The sequence below is a fragment of the Salvelinus fontinalis genome, chromosome 28 (genome assembly GCF_029448725.1).
Source record: "Salvelinus fontinalis isolate EN_2023a chromosome 28, ASM2944872v1, whole genome shotgun sequence".
NCBI lineage: Eukaryota > Metazoa > Chordata > Actinopteri > Salmoniformes > Salmonidae > Salvelinus > Salvelinus fontinalis.
The window spans coordinates 15,554,194-15,579,809 of NC_074692.1; the positions used below are offsets into that span (position 1 = coordinate 15,554,194).

Below are 25,616 nucleotides of genomic sequence, written 5' to 3' on the forward strand. Positions count from 1 at the left end.
GGTTACTGGCCCATTTGACCCATATTATTGATTTTGTGCATCAGTGTTTGAAAATATGGAGAGAAGGCACTGTTACATCTACCCAGTCTATGCTGTCTAGGTTCAATAACATCAGCCAATTAATAATGTGAGACCTCTGCACATGTCCTTGCTATTCTTTGTACTTTTCATGCATCCCGGTCAGCAATGTAAAGCCACCAAAAAAACACGTTAACACGAATCTATCACCTACCTTCCTCTTCTGTTGACATGCATTTATAAGGAACGCAAACATTTGGAAATCATCAATCCTCTACTGCTCACTCATTCTCACTTGATATGAGCACAGAATTTTGCCCTCCTGCTTTTTCCTATTCAAAGGGTTGTAATATGCTCTTCCCACTTATAACCCCCCTCCCCTGGAAAAGGTATTCTAAAATAGGAGCATGAAAAGCAGTGGGTGTGTATTTGGTAGGAGGGGGTTTCACAACAAGCAATATTATTTCCATCATTTTGTTGTACAACATGTTGTGTTTTACAGTACATTTATGTTCTCTGTTTTTTCCTTTCAAAAACTCTGCTTGAGAGTATTGTGGTTAATTTCTCATTTTAATGTCAGTTTTTCAATATGATTACAATGAATCAATCTACATGGCTGAAACTTCTTGCTTCTGGAATTTTTTTTTACAAGCATGTTCAATGAATTCCTGAGGGCCCTGCCCTCCATACAAACAAGAAAAGCATCTTTCAGTTTGTATTTTGGATTATCAGAAGGAAAAAAACATCAATGATAATGTGCATACTTCTTCTGCCTTACAAACAAGGACGGACTTCACAATTTTAATGAAAGCTATAACAACCTTTGGCATCTCGTGAATTATACTACGTAAATGCCAATTACAAACTAAGGGCATGCATGCAATGGGAGTTACTTTGAGTTGGTACAAACCAAGAAAAGGCACACAAAAAAATCCCACTCAAAAAAAAATAATAATACCCCACTCATGTCATCACACCTATCCCCATTGCCCACCAACCTTCCCCCTAAAGATACAATACAAAACCCTAAATCACCAAGCAACTCAATACAGTGGAGGAGTGCTGGTTCTGTATAGCCACTTTCCCGGGATAATTACCTAGTGTGATTACCTAGTGTGATGAAAAGAAAACGTGTTTTTTACCATTGCCAAAAAAGGGTAATTTATCATAATTTTTAAAATAGGTCAGTGTTAAACACATATACAAAAAGCATTACTTACGTTACCCTAATAAGGTAGATAATGTCTGCCTATTGGTAATGGCTGAATAGAGCCCATGCTTACATAAAATAGATCAAAGGACATGTCAAAACAAGGTAAATGACTTTGCTGGAGATAGGAGGGCATGTCGCTGTTTGAGTTTGTCTAACCCTATAGTTCAACTTCTCCAATAGTTGAGAGATCAGTGTCAGTGGTACCTTTCCAATGCAATAAAAGCGCTGAGATAAAAATATATCTATATTTGGCAATATGCAGTAGTCATTTGTGGCCAGTTATATCATAATTCCGCTAACACATCCAACTCAGTATGGTGGCTGGACCTATACACTGGATCTCACTCTGAGGGTGTGCAGCCAAACAGGAAAACTTCAATTCAAAGGTTTTTAGAATCAGCTTGAAAAAAACAAATAAGATATGACAAAAGAAGGGAAGAATGTGTAGCATTGACACATTTGAGTTACTGAACAGCAGGCAGGCAGGTTGTGTATATTTGTATCTACTATATTATATCTACATAAAACAATGACATCTTCATTCAAACTTTCCCCTTCTCCTTACTACTACAGTACTTCACCATGTACTGCATAGCATTTAGACATGCTACTCTTTCTGCATCAACACCCCCATCTGTATAACTATTTGCTCAGTTGTTTTCCTGATAATCAATGGAAACCTGCAGTAGCCACTAGCATAAATATTCACATCCTTTCACCAAGAGACCACCCTCTTTAGAGAAAATTGGAGCTACTAAAATATGACAAAAATTAGGTATAACAAGAATAGGGTGGAATTACAACCAAACTTCTGCTGAATTAAAGTCTGGGTAAAAAAAAAAATCAAAACTCCATGCAAAAAAAAAAAAAAAAACAGAACAATAATACCACTTGATTCAGAGTCACTGCAACTCTTGAAAGGTGTACTTCAGATATGGGGCTTATTTTTGGTTCAGGTGCAAGTCACTATGCAATTAACTGACTTGGAGTAAGGAGCAGGAAGATAAACACTCCAAGACACTTGACCTCTCACAGCACAATCTCTGTCTAAGCTAAGGCATCTATATGGAAATCTCAAAGAGATTCCCAAAGGTTCAGGCCCCCTGCCATCCAATACCAGCCACCTCAGTGTTTGTGCAGTATAGGATTTCAATAGCTGAATTGAGAATCATTTGTTCCAAAAGTACCACACTCAGGTTCAGGCAGGGGCTGTGAACTATTATGGGTTGATAGTGGTCATTACTGTCCGATGCTACAGTTCGCACTGTGCCCAATCTGTGTCAAAGGTAAAGGGTCCCAAACGTTGAGGAATTGTGAACCTTCCAAAAGCACCCAACATAAAAAAACTGGGGTGAGTCAGTGTCAGATAAAGTGCTAAAAACATAGGAAAAAAATCTGAGTAAACAGAATATAGAATGGATGAATAAAATGGATGAATAGAATGGAAAAGGGAGGAGGAAGCTAGCTAGGAAAACAATGGATGCAGAGGTACAAGTATTTTTTTTAGACAGGACAACTTCCTGGCACTGCTTTAGTTTGGGTTTAGAAAGAGCTGGTGGAAGGCGTGGTGAGTCTCTTTCCAAGGTAGACCCTAAGGAGAGAATAAGTACAGCATGACAATGATTCAACAGCAGACAATCTACACTGAACAAAAATATAAACGCAACATGCAACAATTTCAAAGATTTTACTGAGTTACAGTTCATACAGTGGGGCAAAAAAGTATTTAGTCAGCCACCAATTGTGCAAGTTCTCCCACTTAAAAAGATGTGAGAGGCCTGTAATTTTCATCATAGGTACACTTCAACAATGACAGACAAAATGAGAAAAAAAAATCCAGAAAATCACATTGTAGGATTTTTAATTAATTTACTTGCAAATTATGATGGAAAATAAGTACACTGCTCAAAAAAATAAAGGGAACACTTAAACAACACAATGTAACTCCAAGTCAATCACACTTCTGTGAAATCAAACTGTCCACTTAGGAAGCAACACTGATTGACAATAAATTTCACATGCTGTTGTGCAAATGGAATAGACAAAAGGTGGAAATTATAGGCAATTAGCAAGACACCCCCAATAAAGGACTGATTCTGCAGGTGGTGACCACAGACCAGTGGCCTGCTGGAGGTCATTTTGCAGGGCTCAGGCAGTGCTCCACCTTGCACAAAGGCGGAGGTAGCGGTCCTGCTGCTGGGTTGTTGCCCTCCTACGGCCTCCTCCACGTCTCCTGATGTACTGGCCTGTCTCCTGGTAGCGCCTCCATGCTCTGGACACTACGCTGACAGACACAGCAAACCTTCTTGCCACAGCTCGCATTGATGTGCCATCCTGGATGAGCTGCACTACCTGAGCCACTTGTGTGAGTTGTAGACTCCGTCTCGTGCTACCACTAGAGTGAGAGCACCGCCAGCATTCAAAAGTGACCAAAACATCAGCCAGGAAGCATAGGAACTGAGAAGTGGTCTGTGGTCACCACCTGTAGAATCAGTCCTTTATTGGGGGTGTCTTGCTAATTGCCTATAATTTCCACCTTTTGTCTATTCCATTTGCACAACAGCATGTGAAATGTATTGTCAATCAGTGTTGCTTCCTAAGTGGACAGTTTGATTTCACAGAAGTGTGATTGACTTGGAGTTACATTGTGTTGTTTAAGTGTTCCCTTTATTTTTTTGAGCAGTGTATTTGGTCAATAACAAAAGTTTATCTCAATACTTTGTTATATACTCTTTGTTGGCAATGACAGAGGTCAAACGTTTTCTGTAGGTTTTCACACACTGTTGCTGGTATTTTGGCCCATTCCTCCATGCAGATCTCCTCTAGAGCAGTGATGTTTTGGGGCTGTTGCCGGGCAACACGGACTTTCAACTCCCTCCAAAGATTTTCTATGGGGTTGAGATCTGGAGACTGGCTAGGCCACTCCAGGACCTTGAAATGCTTCTTACGAAGCCACTCCTTCGTTGCCCGGGCGGTGTGTTTGGGATCATTGTCATGCTGAAAGACCCAGCCACATTTCATCTTCAATGCCCTTGCTGATGGAAGGAGGTTTTCACTCAAAATCTCACAATACATGGCCCCATTCATTCTGTCCTTTACACGGATCAGTCGTCCTGGTCCCTTTGCAGAAAAACAGCCCTAAAGCATGATGTTTTCACCCCCATGCTTCACAGTAGGTATGGTGTTCTTTGGATGCAACTCAGCATTCTTTGTCCTCCAAACACGACGAGTTGAGTTTTTCCCAAAAAGTTATATTTTGGTTTCATCTGACCATATGACATTCTCCCAATCTTCTTCTAGATCATCCAAATGCTCTCTTGCAAACTTCAGACGGGCCTGGACATGTACTGGCTTAAGCAGGGGGACACGTCTGGCACTGCAGGATTTGAGTCCCTGGCGGCGTAGTGTGTTACTGATGGTAGGCTTTGTTACTTTGGTCCCAGCTCTCTGCAGGTCATTCACTAGGTCCCCCCGTGTGGTTCTGGGATTTTTGCTCACCGTTCTTGTGATCATTTTGAACCCACGGGGTGAGATCTTGCGTGGAGCCCCAGATCGAGGGAGATTATCAGTGGTCTTGTATGTCTTTCATTTCCTAATAATTGCTCCCACAGTTGATTTCTTCAAACCAAGCTGCTTACCTATTGCAGATTCAGTCTTCCCAGCCTGGTGCAGGTCTACAATTTTGTTTCTGGTGTTCTTTGACAGCTCTTTGGTCTTGGCCATAGTGGAGTTTGGAGTGTGACTGTTTGAGGTTGTGGACAGGTGTCTTTTATACTGATAACAAGTTCAAACAGGTGCCATTAATACAGGTAACGAGTGGAGGACAGAGGAGCCTCTTAAAGAATAAGTTTACAGGTCTGTGAGAGCCAGAAACCTTGCTTGTTTGTAAGTGACCAAATACTTATTTTCCACCATAATTTGCAAATAAATTCATTAAAAATCCTACAATGTGATTTTCTGGATTTTTTTTTCTCATTTTGTCTGTCATGGTTGAGGTGTACCTATGATGAAATGTACAGGCCTCTCATCTTTTTAAGTGGAAGAACTTGCACAATTGGTGGCTGACTAAATCATTTTTGGCCCCACTTTATAAGGAAATCTGTCAATTTAAATAAATTCATCAGGCCCTAATCTATGGATTTCACATGACTGGGAATACAGATATGCATCTGTTGGTCACAGAAACCTTTTTTTCCTAAATTAGGGGCGTGGATCAGAAAACCAGTCAGTATCTGGTGTGACCACCATTTGCCTCATGCAGTGCAACACATCTCCTTGGCATAGAGTTGATCAAGCTGTTGATTGTGCCCTGTGGAATGTTGTCCCACTCCTCTTCAATGGCTGTGTGAAATTGCTGGATATTGGCGGGAACTGGAACACGCTGTCATACACGTCAATCCAGAGCATCCCAAACCTGCTCAATGGGTGACATGTCTGGTGAGTATAAAGGCCATCGAAGAACTGGGACATTTCAGATTCCAGGAATTGTGTACAGATCCTTGCAACATGGGGCCGTGCATTATCATGCTGAAACATGAGGTGATGGCGGCGGATGAATGGCACAACAATGTGCGTCAGGGTCCCATCATTCTCTGTGCATTCAAATTGCCATCGATAAAATTGTGTTCATTGTCCGTAGCATATGCCTGCACATACCATAACCCCACCGCACCCATGGGGCACTAAGTTGACATCAACAAACCGCTTGACCGCACAATGCCATGCACGCTGTCTGCCATCTGCCTGGTACAGTTGAAACTGAGATTCATCCTTGAAGAACACACTTCTCCAGCGTGCCAGTAGACATCGAAGGTGAGCATAACGCCGAACTGCAGTCAGGTCATGCACACAGATGAGCTTCCCTGAGACGATTTTTGACAGCTTGTGCAGCAATTCTTCGGTTGTGCAAACCCACAGTTTCATCAGCTGTCCAGGTGGCCTGGTCTCAGATGATCCCGGAGGGAAAGAAGCCGGACGTGGCGTGGTTACACGTGGTCTGTGGTTGAGAGGCCGGTTTGACTTTTTTGAAATTAAATGTATAATTTAAAATGTTCCCTTTATTTAACTAGGCAAGTCAGTTAAGAACAAATTCTTATTTACAATGACGGCCTACACCGGTCAAACACGGACGACGCTGGGCCAATTGTGCGCCGCCCTATGGTACTCCCAATAACGTCCGCTTGTGATACAGCCTGGATTCTGTAGTGACGCCTCCAGCACTGAGATGCAGTGCCTTAGACCTTTGCACCACTCGGGAGCCGCCAGTCAGAGGAGGAAGGCCCAGAGAAAGACAGACAAGATGATATCCTGATGAACAAAGGTGCAGACTGGGTTGCAGATTGGTCGTACTGCCAAATTCTCAAAAACAACGTCGGAGGCACAGCTTATGGTAGAGAAATGAACATTCAATTCTCTGGCAACTGCTCTGGTGGACATTCCTGCAGTCAGTATGCCAATTGCACACTCCCTCAAAACTTCAGACATATGTGGCATTGTGTTGTGTGACAAAACTGCACATTTTAGAGTGGCCTTTTATTGTCCCCAGCACAAGGTGCACCTGTGTAATGATCATGCTATTTAATCAGCTTCTTGAAATTCCACGCCTGTCAGGTGGATGGATTATCTTGGCAAAGAAGAAATGCTCACTAACAGGGATGTAAAAAAATTTGTGAACAACATTTTGAGAAATAACAAATAATAATATTTTTTGTGCATATGGAACATTTCTGGGATCTTTTATTTCAGCTCATGAAACATGGGACCAACACTTTACATGTAGCGTTTATATTTTTCTTCAGTGTACACATACTCATACATCCAATTGATTTGCTAGTTGTGTAAGATGGTACAGTCACTCACCCGATACCAAGGGCAAGGATGTGAGACAGGACTAAGGAGGGGATGAAGACTTTGAGGAACTCAGCAGAGAAGACACCCCCTTTCTTCATGGCTCCACTCTTTCGCATGCTGAGGGATACTGAGTGTCTGGGGTGTTGGAAGTGGAACTCCCTACAAAAAAAGATAAAAAATATCACTGAACATGTTGGCAATTTTGAATTATACTGGCTTCCTACAGAAAATGATCAGTTCTATTATATGCTTTAACGTTCTACATGGACTGATATGGAATTGAATACGTTTAGTCTATTTTCGCTATGATTTAGACTACAAGTTTATTTATGTTAGATTGTGTGCAGTGTCTCCTTACTTGGGGGGAATGTTTTCGGGCCGACTGGACCAATCTGCAACCCAGTCCGCACCTTTGTTCATCAGGATATCATCTTCTCTGTCTTTCTCTAGGCCTTCCTCCTCTGACTGTAGATGTGGAGAAAGAGAGAGCACACAGATGAGTGAGCAGAGAGGTCCTGTAGGCCTATACTGTAACAGTGATGTCAGGGGCATGGATGGAGGAACAGACACATGAGAGCAGACTGGGTTTACGTACCTGGCTCCCTCGCCTCCTGGACATCTCCACGTCAAAGGTGACCTGGCTGTCATCCTGATCTGGACTGGAAGGTCTGTGAGGACTGAGGCACAACACAGGAAGAAAATAAACACGTAAATTATACAAACACCCAAACATGGAGGAAGAGCTCAGGGAGGGGGCTCACCAAAAACATGACACTCCCTTCCTACCTGTCACAGGAGGAGCTGCTTTGGCTGGACTCGTGCTGGGCATCCAGGAGGATCTTCTTCATGTCTGCATTGTGGATAGAGGAGGATGAGGGCACGTGCCCCAGCCCCCCTGTCAGACTCTCCTCCACCTCCTCTGGCACCACCTCCAGAGCCTGAGGGGCCTGACTCTCCCCCTCATTCCCATTCTCCGTGTTGGGGTTTGGCAGCAGAGCCTGGTTCCTGTTGTTTCCATTCCTCTCCAGCTCTACCCACGACCCTGAAAACACAAGCATAAAATTGGGATCAGAGTAAGTGTGGGTATCAGTACAAATGTTGATAATAGTGACATAAGTCCATGGTAAAGATGCATTGCCAAGTTCTCAAACTCAATGCACCAAAACATTGACATTTTAAAAAGATAACTTGTAGCACTGTTGTTTTATTATGTGGCTATTGTAATTCAAATGAGCAAGCTGGAGAAAGAAGGCAGTGGTACTTCAGAAAGGGCCAAATATCTGCTGTAAGTGCTTGCAATTGAAGTTACGCGGTCAACGAAGACAGAAATCATCATGACACAAAAATACTTACTCAGCCTGAATGGAGATCTAGGCTTTAGATCCTGAATCAGCAGACATTTGCATTTCAGGTTGGTCTACAGCAGAGAGGCCCTGGCAGAGCAATGCATCCCTTCTGCTGTTTAGGACCCTTTATCTCAGATGCACGAGACCTGCGCTTTGTCTGGCACTCAGCCACTCACAGTATGTGTAAAGCAAAGTCACTGTATGGAACATACAGCAGTGCATGTTAACAAGGAGAGTCATGGTGGATGGCTGCCTTATGCTCTTGAGGATTAGACCTAACTCCACATTTTTATTTTATTTATTTCACCTTTATTTAACCAGGTAGGCTAGTTGAGAACAAGTTCTCATTTACAACTGCGACCTGGCCAAGATAAAGCAAAGCAGTGCGACACAAACAACAACAAAGAGTTACACATGCAATAAACAAACATACAGTCAATAATACAATAGAAAAAGTCTATATACAGTGTGTGCAAATGAGGTCGGATAAGGGAGGTAAGGCAATAAATAGGCCATAGTGATGCAATAATTACAATATAGCAATTAAACACTGGAGTGATAGATGTGCAGAAGATGAATGTGCAAGTAGAGATACCGGGTTGCAAAGGAAAATAAATAAATAACAGTGTGGGGATGAGGTAGTTGGATGGGCTATTTACAGATGGGCTATGTACAGGTGCAGTGATCTGTGAGCTGCTCTGACAGCTGGTGATTAAAGTTAGTGAGGGAGATATGAGTCTCCAGCTTCAGTGATTTTTTCAGTTCGTTCCAGTCATTGGCAGCAGAGAACTGGAAGGAAAGGCGACCAAAGGAGGAATTGGCTTTGGGGGTGACCAGTGAAATATACCTGCTGGAGCGCGTGCTACGAGTGGGTGCTGCTATGGTGACCAGTGAGCTGAGATAAGGTGGGGCTTTACCTAGGAAAGACTTATAGATGACCTGGAGCCAGTGGGTTTGGCGACGAATATGAAGCGAGGGCCAGCCAACGAGAGCATACAGGTCGCAGTGGTGGGTAGTATATGGGGCTTTGGTGACAAAACGGATGGCATTGTGATAGACTACATCCAATTTGTTGAGTAGAGTGTTGAAGGCTATTTTGTAAATGACATCGCCGAAGTCAAGGATCGGTAGGATAGTCAAGTTTTACGAGGGTATGTTTGGCAGCATGAGGGAAGGATGCTTTGTTGCAAAATAGGAAGCCGATTCTAGATTTAATTTTGGATTGGAGATGCTTAATGTGAGTCTGGAAGGAGAGTTTAGAGTCTAACCATACACCTAGGTATTTGTAGTTGTCCACATATTCTAAATCAGAACCGTCCAGATTAGTGACGTTGGACGGGCGGGCAGGTACAGGCAGCGATCGGTTGAAGAGCATGCATTTAGTTTTACTTGCATTTAAGAGCAGTTGGAGGCCACGGAAGGAGAGTTGTATGGCATTGAAGCTCGTCTGTAGGTTAGTTAACACAGTGTCCAAAGAAGGGCCAGAAGTATACAGAATGGTGTCGTCTGCGTAGAGGTGGATCAAAGAATCACAAGCAGCAAGAGCGACATCATTGATGTATACAGAGAAGGGAGTCAGCCCGAGAATTGAACCCTGTGGCACCCCCATAGAGACTGCCAGAGGTCCGGACAACAGGCCCTCCGATTTGACACACTGAACTCTGTCTGAGAAGTAGTTGGTGAACCAGACGAGGCAGTCATTTGAGAAACCAAGGTTATTGATTCTGCCGATAAGAATGTGATGATTGACAGAGTCGAAAGCCTTGGCCAGGTCGATGAATACAGCTGCACAGTATTGTCTCTTATTGATGGCGGTTATGATATCGTTTAGGACCTTGAGCGTGGCTGAGGTGCACCCACGACCAGCTCGGAAACCAGATTGAATTGCGGAGAAGGTACGGTGGGATTCGAAATGGTCGGTGATCTGTTTGTTAACTTGGCTTTTGAAGACTTTAGAAAGGCAGGGCAGGATGGATTTAGGTCTCTAACAGTTTGGGTCTAGAGTGTCTCCCCCTTTGAAGAGGTGGATGACCGCGGCCGCTTTCCAATCTTTAGGAATCTTGGACGATACGAAAGAGAGGTTGAACAGGCTAGTAATAGGGGTTGCAACAATTTCAGCTGCTAATTTTAGAAAGAGAGGGTCTTGATTGTCTAGCCCGGTTGATTTGTAGGGGTCCAGATTTCGCAGCTCTTTCAGAACATCAGCTATCTGTATTTGGGTGAAGGAGAAATGGGGGAGGCTTGGGCAAGTTGCTGAGGGGGGTGCAGGGCTGTTGGCTGGGGGTAGGGGTAGCCAGGTGGAAAGCATGGCCAGCCGTAGAGAAATGCTTATTGAAATGCTCAATTATCGTGGATTTATGGGTGGGGACAGTGTTTCCTAGCCTCAGTGCAGTGGGCAGCTGGGAGGAGGTGCTCTTATTCTCCATGGACTTTAGTGTCCCAGAACTTTTTGGAGTTTGTGCTACAGGATGCAAATTTCTGTTTGAAAAAGCTAGCCTTTGCTTTCCTAACTGCCTGTGTATATTGGTTCCTAACTTCCCTGAAGTTATGCACATGCACAAAAGCAGAATCATTTTGTAAAACTAAAAATGGATGTGGATGCAAGGTTTTTAGATATCAAAGACACCAGTAGAGGTTCTCTGTTCAAAAAGGCTGCATGTGCATATTACTGAAACAAGTGACGCCATGAATAAAAACAAACATACTGTACTTCAGGAGAGTTCAGTTTAAAACATGGCCCTGGACTAAGTCTAGCCTGCTTTAAGCTGCAACTTTGGAACAAAGCATGCTCTCAGTCTTTGCTCAAGTCATAAACAAGCTCCCATGCCTATTAAGGAGCAATTCCTCCACGTTTGAATCTCATATTCATTATTTCCAGCACCATACCAGTGTCTACAAATGTGAAAACGGTGTGTTTCTATGATCTGTGGTTAAAAAGGTCCTAAAAAATCTCTGTCACATCTCAAGGCAGGATTAAAAGTAAGAAAAGCAGTGATTTTCAAAACCTGCAACGAGTTTCTAGCCAGAGTGAGTGTATTTTCTTAGTCCCGACATAACCATGAATCTCAGTGTTTGAAAAGCATCCTCTTTACATTTTTTACTTTTGATGTTAAACTTTTTTCCTTCATATTAGTTTCTACAAAATGTAGAAATGCGCTGTTTTCACATATGCAGACGCTGGCATTGTGCTGGAGTTAATGAAAATGAGAAGTGGAGTGGTGGAGTTGCCCTTTAACCCCCTGTTGTGTTCGCTCATGTTAATTAATTCTGTTCCCGGTCCAAAATTACCGCCCCATTATAGCTGATTATAAATCCATAATAATACATATATTATCACCTAATGTTGTGTTAGATCTTTTTATCAACTTAAGTTATTTTGAACATTACAAGTGTTTAACTTCTATTTGCTATTTGTGGCCTGTAGGGCTCATTCACCTGAGCTCATACAACTTCTTTGAGTAAAAAAAAATGTTTGGATTATTTTGACTATAACAAATACTCAAATTAAACATAGTGCTATTTATCTCAGACTACTGTGTGTCAAAGTTTAACAAGGACTCTCTCCTCCTCACCAGTGTCATGAACAAAGATATGATCTAGAGCCTCACATACAGTATATCGTTTGGTCATTGTGCTGCCACAGAATGAATTGTGTGCAAGGCCTCAAAAAAGCTTTATATACCAGAGCTGCAAGAAAAGTTCTATATATTATTAAAACAATGTTGTGATTGTTTGTGAGAATGCAAACAGGTGTGAATCCCTTTGGGGAAAGATTCTATTTCCCGTGGTGGTTGCCATGGTAGCCAAGAAGGGGAGTGAGGTGTGTGTGTGTGCTCAAACACACATGCATGTGAGGGTCTGGGAGAGGAAGTGTGTCCATCTGATGAATGGGCATGTGCCTGAACTCAATTTCATACACTAATTGTAGTCTCACCCATTCATTTCTAATGATCGGTCATTTTTGACAGGGAACACAAATGTATTTTGTGTGTTCAGATGCCCTTTGTGGACAGTCATGGAACCATAAAACAATAAGATTAAATTAACTACATTTTTTCAGAGAGAAAACTTGTAAATCGGTCCAATTCGACCAGAACACAGCAGGAAGGTTAAGCTAAAATATCCCTTATTTCCTCTCTTTGAGGGACATCAATTGTAATTGGGTGGCCTATATTCCACTGTACCAGTGACGTTATGTTGTTCAATTTCCAATATAGGCCCTTACATAATGTGCATATTCTATCAAATGTAGACATAGCATACAACATGTGTTAATTTAATACAGAGGATATATATCCATTAACAAATTAAATGTTACTTGTCACATGAGAAGAATACAACGGGTGTAGACTTTACTGTGAAATGCTTGATTACCAGACCTTCCCAACAATGCAGTTAAAAAATTATAATAAAAAGAAAACACAAAAGGAATACAATACACAAGAATGAGGCTATATATAAGGAGTCCCAGTAGCAGATCAATGTGTAGGAGTAAGGTCCATTATCTGTAGTAGTATGCCTATTATATCATTCATAATTTACCATTATCAGTTTGTCTATAAATAACACACCATCCAGCCGATAGCCTGCATTTCATGATAGTGGTAATGCCTCTCACAGCAGCCTGCCCTAATGGAATTCAGACTGCTCCCAGACAGGCAGGAAAGAGGGAGGAGAGTTATGCAATCTCTGGAAGCTAAGCTAAAGCATCAAATCAAAACTCCATTCCCCACACACCTGTCTGTTGAATGTTGCTCAGGCTAAACTGGTTAACTCACTAAACCTCTTCTTGGAAATTCCCAGTGCATGCTCCTAGAAACCGACTGCATCGCCATACCGTGTAAAGGGACAGAGTCTCCGTGACAGAAAGTACTATACAAGGACACCGATAATTAAAACATATACCATCTTAACCTTGTGCTTTTTCCTCCAAAGTGGACTTCTTGGGCAGTTTTGAGACTGCATCTGATGGTCATATGAATATTGAGTCTGTTCAGCATCCAGTAATTGTCATTGGGGGTTGAAGTAGGTTATACGCCTATTGCGTTAAATAATTCAATGCTAGCTATACATTTGAAATCGTTTATTTTTCTTACGGATTATATTGAATAGCCTATCTTTAGTATACATTTTATGAGAAAGCCTAAGGATATGGTATGATGACACTCAGTATCACCGAGTATTATGGGCATTTGATGGGCCTATAGTTGTTCAAATTATTTTTTACTCTAGAATGAATTAGAATATTTAATCTGGAATCTACATTGTCTAGTAGTCAGTGGTGTTGCACTGCATTCTTTACACAGGAGACAAGAAGTTCCAAAGAATATCGTTCGCCTAGTCGATTTTTTTTTTTAAATCCACAATGCAGGCAGAGTGCAACAGACAATATAAACAAAAAATCTTTATGAATAGCTGGAAATTGAGTCAAGTAAATATATTACACAATTAAAAACTAAGAATTGGCTCTGATTCGACGAAATTGGTTTGTGTTTTTCTCATTTTATTTGGACTTATTTTGATATGGGTTAAGCCTGCCTCCAGGCAAACCAGCGTTTAGTTATCCATGATTGGTTGAAATCGTGTCACTCAAATATTTAAAGTCAATCCATTGGAGCAGCAAAGTTTACGTATGGTCAATATTGCTATATCCTTCTGTTTATAAACACATGCCACGAAAAACAAGCTCATTCGTTGCAAATGTATTTAAAACTCTTGAGATTGTTCAAAAAGGTTTACAATTGTACTTACCGTTGAGGCCAGGCTCCCCGTTATTGTTTTGCTGAGCAGCAGTGGTGGTGGACATGTTGCCTACCTTAGTGTTCGTCAACATGACGCAAACAATGGCGCGCGCAGGCGCATAATTATTTAATGGCACCGAGGGAGATTTATCACAATTATTTCAAACTTTAATTTCTAGTCCCAAAATATGCAACAAAACAAAAGCAGGGGAAAAAATAATGCATATTGTTTGGGCACAAGTTATTTGAGTATGTGTAGCCTAGCACAAATACCAATCATATTTGATGTATGTTTGCATAGCATATTCCTTGTATTTCACATATCAATATTCTGGTCTCCTTGATCCTTTTTTTTTTTTTTTTTTTTTTTTAAAGTCATGTTGCTTGTGCATGTAATGCCAAGATAATTTCCTGTATGATAATACAGTATGAGGACATACAACTACAACGTAACTCAGCATCTGATAGAATAGTCAAAACTAATTATATAAAGTGTTGTATTCATAGTTCAGTTTTGAAATACTTTATTACTCATTAAATCTAAACTATATTTTATTCCATTTGACAAAGGTAAACAGACCTATACAGTAAACCTTTAAAACGGCTATATTGATATTTTTTTAATCACCCAAAATGTCCCCCAATCTTTATCAAGAGCCCCTCAAAACAAAACATACAAATCAATGAAACTCACAAAAAAAAAAAAAGTGCATTCTGTTGCGAGTTCTGTGAATACATTATATTTAAGTTCCCGTGAGCAGTCTCGTGCCTGAAATGCCGCCAGTCACTTCAGGAAACATACTTGATTATCTCATTATTTCCTCTGCTATGAAAAAGGCAATTAGGTCCTTCTGAATGACATTTGGTAGCTTTGCACAAGAGCTGTGAAGACAGGAGTGTGTTGGGGGAAAAGTACTCATTTATTTTGTTTAGGTGTCTCCATGTATTGACACTTTAGAATAACTGACAGTAAATTTAAGAAAAATAAAAAAGCCCATTTTGACAACTACATTTGTACCGTAACTGAGCCTTGATGTTTCTGATGCCAAGTGTGTGATAGTGGTATGGGGTCAGGGGTATAACGTGTGGCTTCTCCTATGGAGCATTTGACATCTTAACCATGACAAAACATGTACAGTAGGCTACTCTTGTTCCTCCTGTCATGACACATTCTCACAACAGCTAACAAATTGACAGCCATTATAAACTGTCCACAAAACATAAGAAAATCTAAGTATTCAACAAGGACATTGGCAGAGTCCTAAGGAAGTGACAACACCAGTAGAGCTAATGACCTTGATTGCAGACAGTCTGCAATCGTGCTTATTGGTAGCATTACTTGTGAGTGAGCCTCAATTCTTAAGCTTAATGCTAACTTATTATGATCCAATGGCTCACAATTGGCATCTCGTCAATCAAGTGTATACATAAACAAATGTACTACAGACACAACCTCCCAAAACATCCTTAACAAATAATGCCACATCAACTAAATACAATACAAATGCTGGACATGCCATACGTTTGAAATACTGTCTCCAATGCCCTGAGCTGACATTAACCAGTAATTTCATCCAATGATACACTTAACAGTTACTTTGTTTCCTGCATAAAGAACTTCTTATGCACAATCGAAGAGAAAACATCTCATTATAAAATATGTCAGTAAACCTGTCTAGTCAATCAACCTGATTCTCCTCAGAGTGAATATGGTTAAGAGTGTTTCTTCAGCCAAACTGAAGCAGAGAAAACAGATAATGCCTTGCCCATTCTCACTGTACAATGGCCTATTTATTATTAATTATCTTTCACTCAGTGCAAATGTTTAGAAAACATAGCCACGGCACACACAAATGGAGTTGAAACAATTTGCGCAAATGAACTAAAACTGAAGCAACTGAATCCATTCCAGTCAATATCAGTTACAGTAACCTAAATACAAAAACATTCAGATAATGACCCCTAATGAGTCTGCAGTGGCACCGATACCTGAAAAGACTGCTCTTTGGACATCAACATGCATTAAGCCTTTCTTAATGGTACATTAATATGCACTCCATATTTAGACCAGCGGCCCACTTGAATTTAACACAAGTCACATTAAATATCACCAGTTCAAGTAATCTTCCAGTCTACAGATCAGTCCAAAACCTAGTTTAACAGACAACAGTGATCAGACTAAACCAAGTAGTGTAAGGGGGTTAAATGTTATCAATATTTCTGTCTTAGTTCATACAAAAATAAACTAATTATAGTGATTATTATTTATCTGAAGTACAAAATATCATTAAAAAATATACAAACAAAAAACTTGATCCAGAGGGAAACAATTCATAAGAAACATAAGCCAAGACACATGCATGGAACTTAGCAGCAGAGGTACAAATGAGTGCCTCTCACATTTAAACTGACAAGTCATGCAGGTCAGCACAATATGGCCAAGGCATGCCTCTGCCTGAAGACTCTCTTACAATAACTGCACTGGCGCCTCTGTGCTGAGCTGTACATGGTGGCACTAAGTGCAAGAGGGACCAGTCCCTTCCATGTGAGATTAGGCTGCCTGCAGCACCTCTGACCACTACTATTTACTTGGAAAAGCAACGGCTTCATACTGCAGGTTACCTCTGGAGAAGGAATCTGTGTATACCAGACTGTTAAGCCTTGTCTGTAGTCTCAGACTGGATAACAACTGTGCATTTGGCATAGTTGTCTCGAAATTACCCCCAAACCAATCCACCAACTGAGTTGAGCTTTGTGTGTGTGTCTACATCGATGTTAAGAGTGAATGTGTACTGTATGTGAAAGATGAGGGTGAGGAAACTTGGCAACTTGACAAACAGCCTGGGACAAATATGGAGAGCTGACAGCTTGCCAATTTGGTCAATGCAGAATGGCATTTTGTAATCGGTGTCAACAATAGAGGGTTGGAGGTGGGAACCCAGTTGAAATAACTCCCTATCAAAAGAAAAAATGCTTGTTCATATAAAAATGGTTGTGGCACCAAAACCGTGAAATTAGCAACATAGGAAATTAGCTAAATAAACAATATCCCACCAAAAGACTAGAGTGTTAGAAAAGTGTTCCCTTTGGGATGTAGTGGACATCAGTTGCAATGTGCCAGGAGAAGTGTGGTACTGTTGGAGCCCCCTGAACAGGAAATAAGACTAAGAAAGCCATCAAAACAGATGTGTTTTTCTGCACTTCTCCAGATGAGGCTAAAGTGGGACCTGAAGGGTTCATTGAATACTAGTTACAGTCTGTCCTGAAATATATAGAGGTTGTTAGTGGTGGCCACGGCAATGATGTTGTCCTGGGGGTGCCAGGCCGTGTGGAGGATCTTCTTGTTAAAGTCCAGGCTGTCTACACTGATCTCGTCCTTCTTGCGTTTCCCACCTGTGCACACCTTGCGGGGCTTGAGCACAGAGCGAGGCTTACTGCTCTCCCGAGACGCCTCCAGGGTCACATCCTGCCGGTAGCCTCGGTCAAACATCCGGAAGAAGTTGTTGTACGAGCCCGTCATCACAACACTGAGGAGGACAAGGGTGGGGAATGAGACTCAGAGGTAGTGGCAGACTTAGTGGTTTCAATTAGAGTCTTTCAATCACAGAATCTAACCAACACATTCATTAAATCAGCCCATATAACATTCAAGTGTACTGTGGCATGTATACAATGAGGTCAAGAGACAGGAACAACAGTCTGTATAATGGCAATCCAGTGGAGTTTGTGCAGGATGGGAAACCTAAACGTGTACGGTGAATGAGTAAAAAAAACATGTATTAATATACAGACAGATCCACCTTGAGTCCACCATTACAGACGTAATGCAAGGGGCAGCCTTGAGTTCTGTTTGACAGAGATAAAGGCAGCCTTTGATAAGCGCTGGGCTGCTAAGTTCAGATGAGGGGACATCCCAATATAGTGTCTTACAGTAGCTACAGCCTTTCTTCTGTAGGCCGAACATAAAGTGACTATGTACAACTTATAAATGAATACAACTATTACTTTGATGAGTAAGTGTCCTCGATGTCAAACATTGATCTAATGTATCGTACCGCATCAACTTCCTGATAAATGTCAGACATCTATTAATATTTAATGCCTGACCGATATGAGGATGTATTTGTATCAGCGTTTAATCCACCGAAAAGGACCGATTTAAGATGCGGACAAAACGCTCTGTAAAAAAGCTGTTGATAGAATTATTTGGGCATTTTATTACTTGCCCCGAAGAGGGAGCTCTTTATATGGCTATAAACCTATCTTGCCTTGGAACGGTACAGACTGGACACTTTTCACAACGCAACTATACCAGTTGGAGAAGAGAGTGAAATACTGTGAACTAACTGTTAGGCCTACTGCTTCTACGGTGAGTAGATAGAAGCACGCCAGCTCAATAAAGTGCCAAAAATCACACTGTTGCGTGAAGTGTCATGGTAGAGTGTTGGATGTCATGACAAACAACGGATGCTATGCCCAAATGTGCTAAGAACGTTCAACTCTATGGTAATGTTACCGTTACAGCCCCTTAGTGAAGCACACAAAATCTGGTGTGTTATATTTGCTCTTTGCTAAGGGAATTCCTCAAGCTCTGCCTTTGTCATTCAAATGTTTTCAGAAACCAAGAAAACACCATATCAGGTTACAAAGTAGCACTTCGTTGCTACGTTTTGATGTATGGGTTGTCACTTGTCAGGGACTGGTCCAAATTCACGTTTCACCACCCGCATTTCTACGACAAGCACTAACTAGCTGAGTGAGAGTACTTGACGCCGTTCACTGAGGGTTAGTGCCATCTGGAATCCTTGGGACATCCCTACCCTAACCATTTTAAATGTCAACTTCAATGGGGTAGGGATGTCCCAAGGATGCCGGAGAACGAGGACAATTCACTGAGGCAACGCTTGGAGCGAGAGGCAGCGCGGTGCCAGCAGTTCATTTTTTGATTGATGTTTTTCCTTAAAGTGACAACTCCCAGAATTCAGTGGCTACAGCCCTACAATCAATAAAAACATAGATAAATACCAATACATTGAAAATCTGTGCTATGTCATTGTTGTCCAGCTGGCTAGCATGAGGCAGCTCAGTTCTCAGAAGCTCATGTTTTGCTGGAATTAGTGCAGTTTATCCTCCTTTCACTAGAGTAACAGTTTTTCCCATAACAAAACCTAATCTATCTGATGCTCTTAAATTTTTATGTGGTGTCTAACATTTTAGGGCACAAATCCAAAGATACCTTAATCATTTTACATAATTCGATTATGTCCAGCTATCTGTATTATATGTTATTTTGGCTTACTGTTTAATTATTCAGATAATGACCCCTAATGAGTCCGCAGTTGCACTGATACCTGAAAAAAAAAATCATGATCCATTCATACTGTGCAGACGTACTATTTATGATCTACTTTAAGAATACACAGAATGACCATAAGCAAACACCACAGCCTCATTTGTCAAAACCAAAGTTAATAGTAACCATTTATCATAAATGCTCGGCTTCCAAATGTTCTTTCCTCAAATTTAAGAGCATCTTTCTGAGTATCTTTGTAGGGCTGTTTTAAGCACAATGCATACAGAAAGTGCCCCCCCCCCCCCCCCCCCCCCATTCCAGCTATAATAATAAAAACATCGGCAGATATATCGATTATCGTGAATATTTTCACCATAAAATCAGATCCGTATCGGTCAGGCTCAATTCATAGATCCAGTGTCAAGTTTAGAATTGATGGCAAAACTTGACAACCCTCACCTGTCGTTTCCATTCCAGCAGCACTCAAACTTATCAAAGATGCAGTCATTCTCATAGAGTGAGCACAGTTTACTCCTGAGGTATTCATGAACCTGTTGGGAGGAAAATGATAGTGAATCAAGACACGAATACATAATATTTGCACAAAAAAACACATTGGTTCAGTCTAATATAAGCATACCTTCAAATGATAACATTGAAGTGAATGTATCTTTGCTATAAATAAATAAAAGATACAACAGGGCCCAATACAGGACAGGACACATTTACACATAACATCTCCCCCTAGTGGAGGATGTACTTATCAAACTAGCTCCACTTATCAAACTAGAAGTTTAGAGCTGACAAGCAAATTGAATTTTGGATGCAACATCCATGATGATGTCACTACATCCCACCACACAGACACCAGCTGACCTGATAAGTCTCTACTGGACGGGACTCCATGTTGAGGTCCCAGATTTTGACGGTGAGGTAGTCCCGGGTCATCATGTAGCGCCCACTGTGGCTGAACTTGACATCAGAGATGGAGGAGATGATCTCAGAGAAGAATGAGCGGTTGCTTGGATCCTCAGGCTCTTCAAACACTGAATGAAACAACGAGAGGTGTGCTAGCTCAGTCATTTCATTGGAGTAGTCAAAGACAGCAATGGACTGTTGAAGCATCTGCTTCCGAGGTCTCTGAAATTGCTGGGCTAAACAGTACTTTTAATCTGTCTCTGAAAAACTTTACCTAGTTGTCTCCACAGGGCACAGAATTCTGTCTGAAACTAATATCATGGACTGCACTGTCACATGCCACTTACGCTTGGAGTGCTGGTCACAGAGAGCTGATGCCCTCATGTCACAGAGGCGGATGGTGCCCTTGCTGCTGCTGTAGACAAAGGTGTGGCACTGGTTAGGATGGAACTCTGCTGCTGTGATCACCTCCGTCAACTCCTCCATGTTAGCTGGCTTGATGTCCACAATGTCTAAGGAGGTCAGGGAGGTCAAGGGCAAACATAACAGCTCTGATACCACAGATAAGAAATGGGGCTCCTGAACTACTCTTGACCCAAAAATGACTAACTGTGCCTTGTTGAACTGTCTCTGTAAAATGAGTTACAGTGCTATCCAAGCAAACTCAACACATAATTAACAAAAATGTAAAGCATTAAATCAAGATGGAACAAGATCACCAAGAAGACCTTCTGAAGTGCTCAGCAGAGACAGAAAGGAAAAGTGATGGGAACCAAACACAGAGAGGATACTAAAGCTGCGGTCAGTGATCTCCAGGTTCCAGAGGTTGATGCGAAGGTCATCGGCAGACAGGTAGGTCTCACAGTCGCTGTTGACCGAGATGGAGTTGATGTGGTAGGTGTGCGCGTTAGCAAACACTCGTCGGGGGCTGGCCTCCACCATCAGGTCCATGGGATGAAACACTGGGACCTATGGTGAAGAGGAAGGAGGAGATGTATCAGGTTCTCTCTAGCCAGGTGTACGAGTTGTGCGTAGTGTATAGGATGAGGTGTATAGAATGAGTCAATGTTGGGGCATCTGAGTGTGCAGGGTATATGTACGTGAAAGTCTACACACCCGTAGTGTTGTGACAGTGGTGGGGTCTCTATAACGCCCATCCTCTTCCTTCAGGTTGTACCCCTCTGGTCTCTTGTCCCGTTCACTGATTTTCCACAGCTTTATAGTTTTATCTGCAAGAGAGCACATTTGCATGTCAACGCTGCTTCTGCACCAGCAATATATTTCCAGACCTGCCAACCCTGGCCAACTTTTTAGAGTCCCAGACGCGCTCTGCAAATTGGAGATTCAACTCGCACGGATCGCACACGCCGAATCGGGGTTCTCTTTCCCCCGCCCGCACACTGTTTGAGTCAGATCGCAATTACAGAATAGGACCGAATAACTAATACCGGACACTCATTCTTCATCGCGCGGCCTTCTAAACTCCCGACTCCATTTAATTATACTTTTGTAATGCTTTTTGTGAAGTAGATCATAATTACAGTTACAGTCTATCAGGTTGCGTGGAAAATTCAAATAATGGGACGCAGAATTAAATATCACACTCACACAAAAGCTGCCAGGTATTTTTGGTATTTACATTTAATTTCTTTCACTAGCAAATGCGAGTGAACTGCTGGCACTTTAGAGCCCACTGAATGTCCATATTATGTTCGATAACGTTAGCTTGAGACAATGTGTTTACCTTCCCACAACACACGGAGTCAAAAAGGGATTTGTCCATGTGTTTATGTACAGCTGACAGTCGGCAAACTCAGCGTCACAACAAACAGGAGGGGCAGACACCGGGTACTAGCTACGTCGAATAATGATGTATTAATCTCCATGTGCGTAGACACAAACACAATACATGTATGTGTGTTGCAGTCGAGAATCAGGATGATAAAATCCGCTGAGTAAATCTTTTATTTATTAAAACACACAATTTAAAAAATAATTATATATATATATATATATATATATATATATATATATATATATATATATATATATATATATATATATAAAAAAAAAAAATCAGGCCCTATTCAATTCTGCGTACTTTTAACTCGGATCTCGTACCTGCGTACATGGACAGAGAAGTGCGTAGTTGGTACGCAAAATGCGTGCATGTTGGCAGGTCTGTATTTCCGTTGATCCCTCTCCTATTCAAAACATACAAATGAGTCAACGTAATGAACAGCTTATCTAGAGTCCTGTCAGGTCCGCCCCATCCCCAACAGAGGAAAGGGCTGGGGAGGCTAAGGCTACATGCACACAATGCTCTACTGACCATTCGTGGACAAGAGAAACTGTGCAGCGTTCTTCTGAGGCAGCCACCGGATCTTGTTGATCTTCTCCTCGATCTCAAGGCTCTTCAGGTAGTCGAACTCAGGCTCGTGGCTCTGGAAGGTGCTGTAAACATTGTACTCTCCACGGCACTGTGGCTGGTTCTTACTCTGCTCGATGACAACATGCATAACACAGTCATGTCAAAAATAAATACACTACTGACACGAGACTCTGTCCAGTGTTTAAATACAGTGGACTGTGTTGAGCAGTAACCTCCACTTACCTCTAGCTCCTGCTGAAAGATGACAACACGGCCCCCCTTGTCCCCAGTGGCTAGTAGCTCCCCAGAGTGATTGAATTCCACAGTGGATATGATGTCAGCTGTCACAGATAACATGGCAATTAGTAGGTTCAATTGCTTATTGCTAAATAATAGAAGGAACAACATTTGTAATGTTTTGGGGGTACAGGGCATTCAGAAGGTATTCAGATCCCTTGACTTTTTCCACATTTTGTTATGTTACAGCCTTATTCTAACTAGGCAAGTCAGTTAAGAAAACATTCTTATTTTCAATGATGGCCTAGGAACAGTGGGTTAACTGCCTTGTTCAGGGGCAGAATAGATTTTTACCTTGTCAGCTCGGGGATTCAATCTTGCAACCTTACAGTTAACTAGTCCAACGCTCTAACCACCTGATTACATTGCACTCACGAGGAGACTGCCTGTTACGCGAATGCAGTAAGAAGCCAAGGTAAGTTGCTAGCTAGCATTAAACGTATCTTATAAAAAACAATCAATCATAATCACTAGTTAACCACACATGGCTGATGATATTACCAGTTTATCTAGCGTGTTCTGCGTTGCATATAATCGATGCGGTGCGTATTCGCAGTGCGTATTGTCCGTAGAGCTCAGAGACAGGATTGCATCTAGGCACAGATCTGGGGAAGAACACAGTGGCCTCCATCATTCTTAAATGGAAGAAGTTTGGAACCACCAAGACTCTTCCTAGAGCTGGCCACCCAGCCAAATGAGGGAGAAAGAACTTGGTCAGGGAGGAGACCAAAAACCCAATGTCACTCTGACAGAGCTCCCGAGTTCCTCTGTGGAGATGGGAGAACCTTCCAGAAGGACAACCATCTCTGCAGTACTTCATCAATCAGACCTTTATGGGCGAGTGGCCAGACGGAAACCACCCCTCAGTAAAAGGCACGACAGCCCTCTTGGACTTTGCCAAAAGGAATCTAAAGACTCTCAGACCATGAGAAACACTCTCTGGTCTGATGAAACCAAGATTGAATGCCAAGCGTCACTTCTGGAAGAAACCTGGCACCTTCCCTACAGTGAAGCATGGTGGTGGCATCATGCGTGTGGATGTTTTTCAGCGGCAGGGACTGGGAGACTAGTCAGGATTGAGGGAAAGATGAACGGAGCAAAGTACAAAGAGATCTTTGATGAAAACCTGCTCCAGAGTGTTCAGTACCTCAGACTGGGGAGAAGGTTCAGCTTCCAACAGGACAATGACCCTAAGTAGGCAGCCAAGACAACGCAGGAGTGGCTTCGGTACAAGTCTCTGCATGTCTGAGTGAAAATACCTGTGCAGTGATGCTCCCCATCCAACCTGACAGAGCTTGAGAGGATCTGCAGAGAAGAATGGGAGAAACTCCCCAAATACAGATGTGCCAAGCTTGTGGTGTCATACGCAAGAAGACTTGAGGATGTAACCACTGCCGAAGGTGCTTCAACAAAGTACTGTGTAAAGGGTCTTAAGTATTACATTTACCTAAGTATTAAGACTACTTAAAAAAAAATGTTTTAATACATTTACAAAAAAAAACAAAAAATACGTTTTGCTTTGTTATCATGGGGTATTGTGTGTAGATTGATGAGGGGGGGAAACGATTTAGTAAATTTTAGAACGAAGCTGTAATGTAACAAAATGTGGAAAAAGTCAAGGGGTCTGAATACTTTCCAAATGCACTGTAATCTAGCTCCCTGCTGTGCCACACTGATTTCACAACTACTGAGCCTAACTACTAAAGTATATATGATTTTGTGAAGTTGTGGAAAGCAAGATGTACATAACCACCCCAGAGGGAAAATGTAAAAAAAAAATATATATATATATATGCAGCTAACCACTTCCATAGAAGTTGTTAGCTCAACTCAATCTCTCCCTTATTGACCGAGGTTGGCACAAGCCTGATAATGTAGGGTTGTGCAGTGCTATCCCCCACATAATAGGAGTTCTATGGAGGTGCTTGACCTCTGCTCCTGCCACAGCCACACACTGCCTCCCCACACCAATAAACAAAGGGGAAAGGAAACAAGCAGAAAGAAACTATTTTGCAGCAGCATGAACACCGTTGAAGAACCCACATAGCCAGTCTGAGTCATGCTTTTGTATGTCTGAAAGTGTGTGATTAACAAAAAGGGACAGGCACACACAGATTCTGAACGAATCTGTTTTGTTATGCTTGTTCTCAGATTCTGACCGAATCCATTTTGTTTTGCTTGTTCTCAGATTGACCGAATCCATTTTGTTTTGCTTGTTCTCAGATTCTGACCTAATCTGTTTTGTTTTGCTTGTTCTCAGATTCTGACCTAATTCCGTTTTGTTTTGCTTGTTCTCAGATTCTGACCTAATTCCGTTTTGTTTTGCTTGTTCTCAGATTCTGACCTAATTCCGTTTTGTTTTGCTTGTTCTCAGATTCTGACCTAATTCCGTTTTGTTATGCTTGTTCTCAGATTCTGACCTAATTCCGTTTTGTTTTGCTTGTTCTCAGATTCTGACCTAATCTGTTTAGTTATGCTTGTTCTCAGATTCTGACCTAATTCCGTTTTGTTTTGCTTGTTCTCAGATTCTGACCTAATCTGTTTTGTTATGCTTGTTCTCAGGCAAAGT

The 25,616-nt window shown here is 41.7% G+C and overlaps 2 protein-coding genes across 4 annotated transcripts in view; both read right to left on the reverse strand.

Annotated features, from left to right (window-relative positions):
- Positions 1-569: 569 nt before the first annotated feature.
- LOC129826260 (BCL2/adenovirus E1B 19 kDa protein-interacting protein 3-like) lies at positions 570-14,291 on the reverse strand. Its single transcript, XM_055886791.1, has 6 exons — positions 14,179-14,291; positions 7,868-8,123; positions 7,677-7,758; positions 7,440-7,546; positions 7,091-7,240; positions 570-2,822 (listed from the first exon to the last, which is right to left on the reverse strand). Exons 1-6 carry the CDS (start codon positions 14,258-14,260, stop codon positions 2,774-2,776), a joined length of 726 nt encoding a protein of 241 aa, XP_055742766.1. The 5' UTR covers positions 14,261-14,291; the 3' UTR covers positions 570-2,773.
- A 774-nt stretch (positions 14,292-15,065) lies between these two features.
- The window catches only part of LOC129826259 (serine/threonine-protein phosphatase 2A 55 kDa regulatory subunit B alpha isoform-like), a 30,525-nt gene continuing 19,974 nt past the window's right edge, over positions 15,066-25,616 (reverse strand). The window contains exons 3-10 of one of the 3 annotated variants that reach the window (XM_055886789.1): positions 22,994-23,091; positions 22,712-22,877; positions 21,496-21,608; positions 21,171-21,348; positions 20,727-20,891; positions 20,338-20,507; positions 19,921-20,012; positions 15,066-17,695 (exon numbers count right to left, since the gene is read on the reverse strand). In XM_055886789.1, the coding sequence (XP_055742764.1) occupies positions 17,419-17,695; positions 19,921-20,012; positions 20,338-20,507; positions 20,727-20,891; positions 21,171-21,348; positions 21,496-21,608; positions 22,712-22,877; positions 22,994-23,091 (1,259 nt within the window). In that variant the 3' untranslated portion in view covers positions 15,066-17,418. Of the gene's footprint in view, positions 17,696-19,920; positions 20,013-20,337; positions 20,508-20,726; positions 20,892-21,170; positions 21,349-21,495; positions 21,609-22,500; positions 22,584-22,711; positions 22,878-22,993; positions 24,791-25,616 lie in introns of those variants that run through there. The other 2 variants (XM_055886788.1, XM_055886790.1) reach the window with 2 other exon arrangements.

Excerpts from the sequence above, each read along its gene's own strand:
- LOC129826260 (XM_055886791.1), bottom strand. The coding sequence starts at position 14,260 with ATGTTGACGAACACTAAGGTAGGCAACATGTCCACCACCACTGCTGCT. Across the intron at positions 8,124-14,178 it reads CGGGGAGCCTGGCCTCAACG|GGTCGTGGGTAGAGCTGGAG; the intron begins GTAAGTACAATT and ends TTGTGTTTTCAG. Across the intron at positions 7,759-7,867 it reads AGCAGCTCCTCCTGTGACAG|TCCTCACAGACCTTCCAGTC; the intron begins GTAGGAAGGGAG and ends GTTGTGCCTCAG.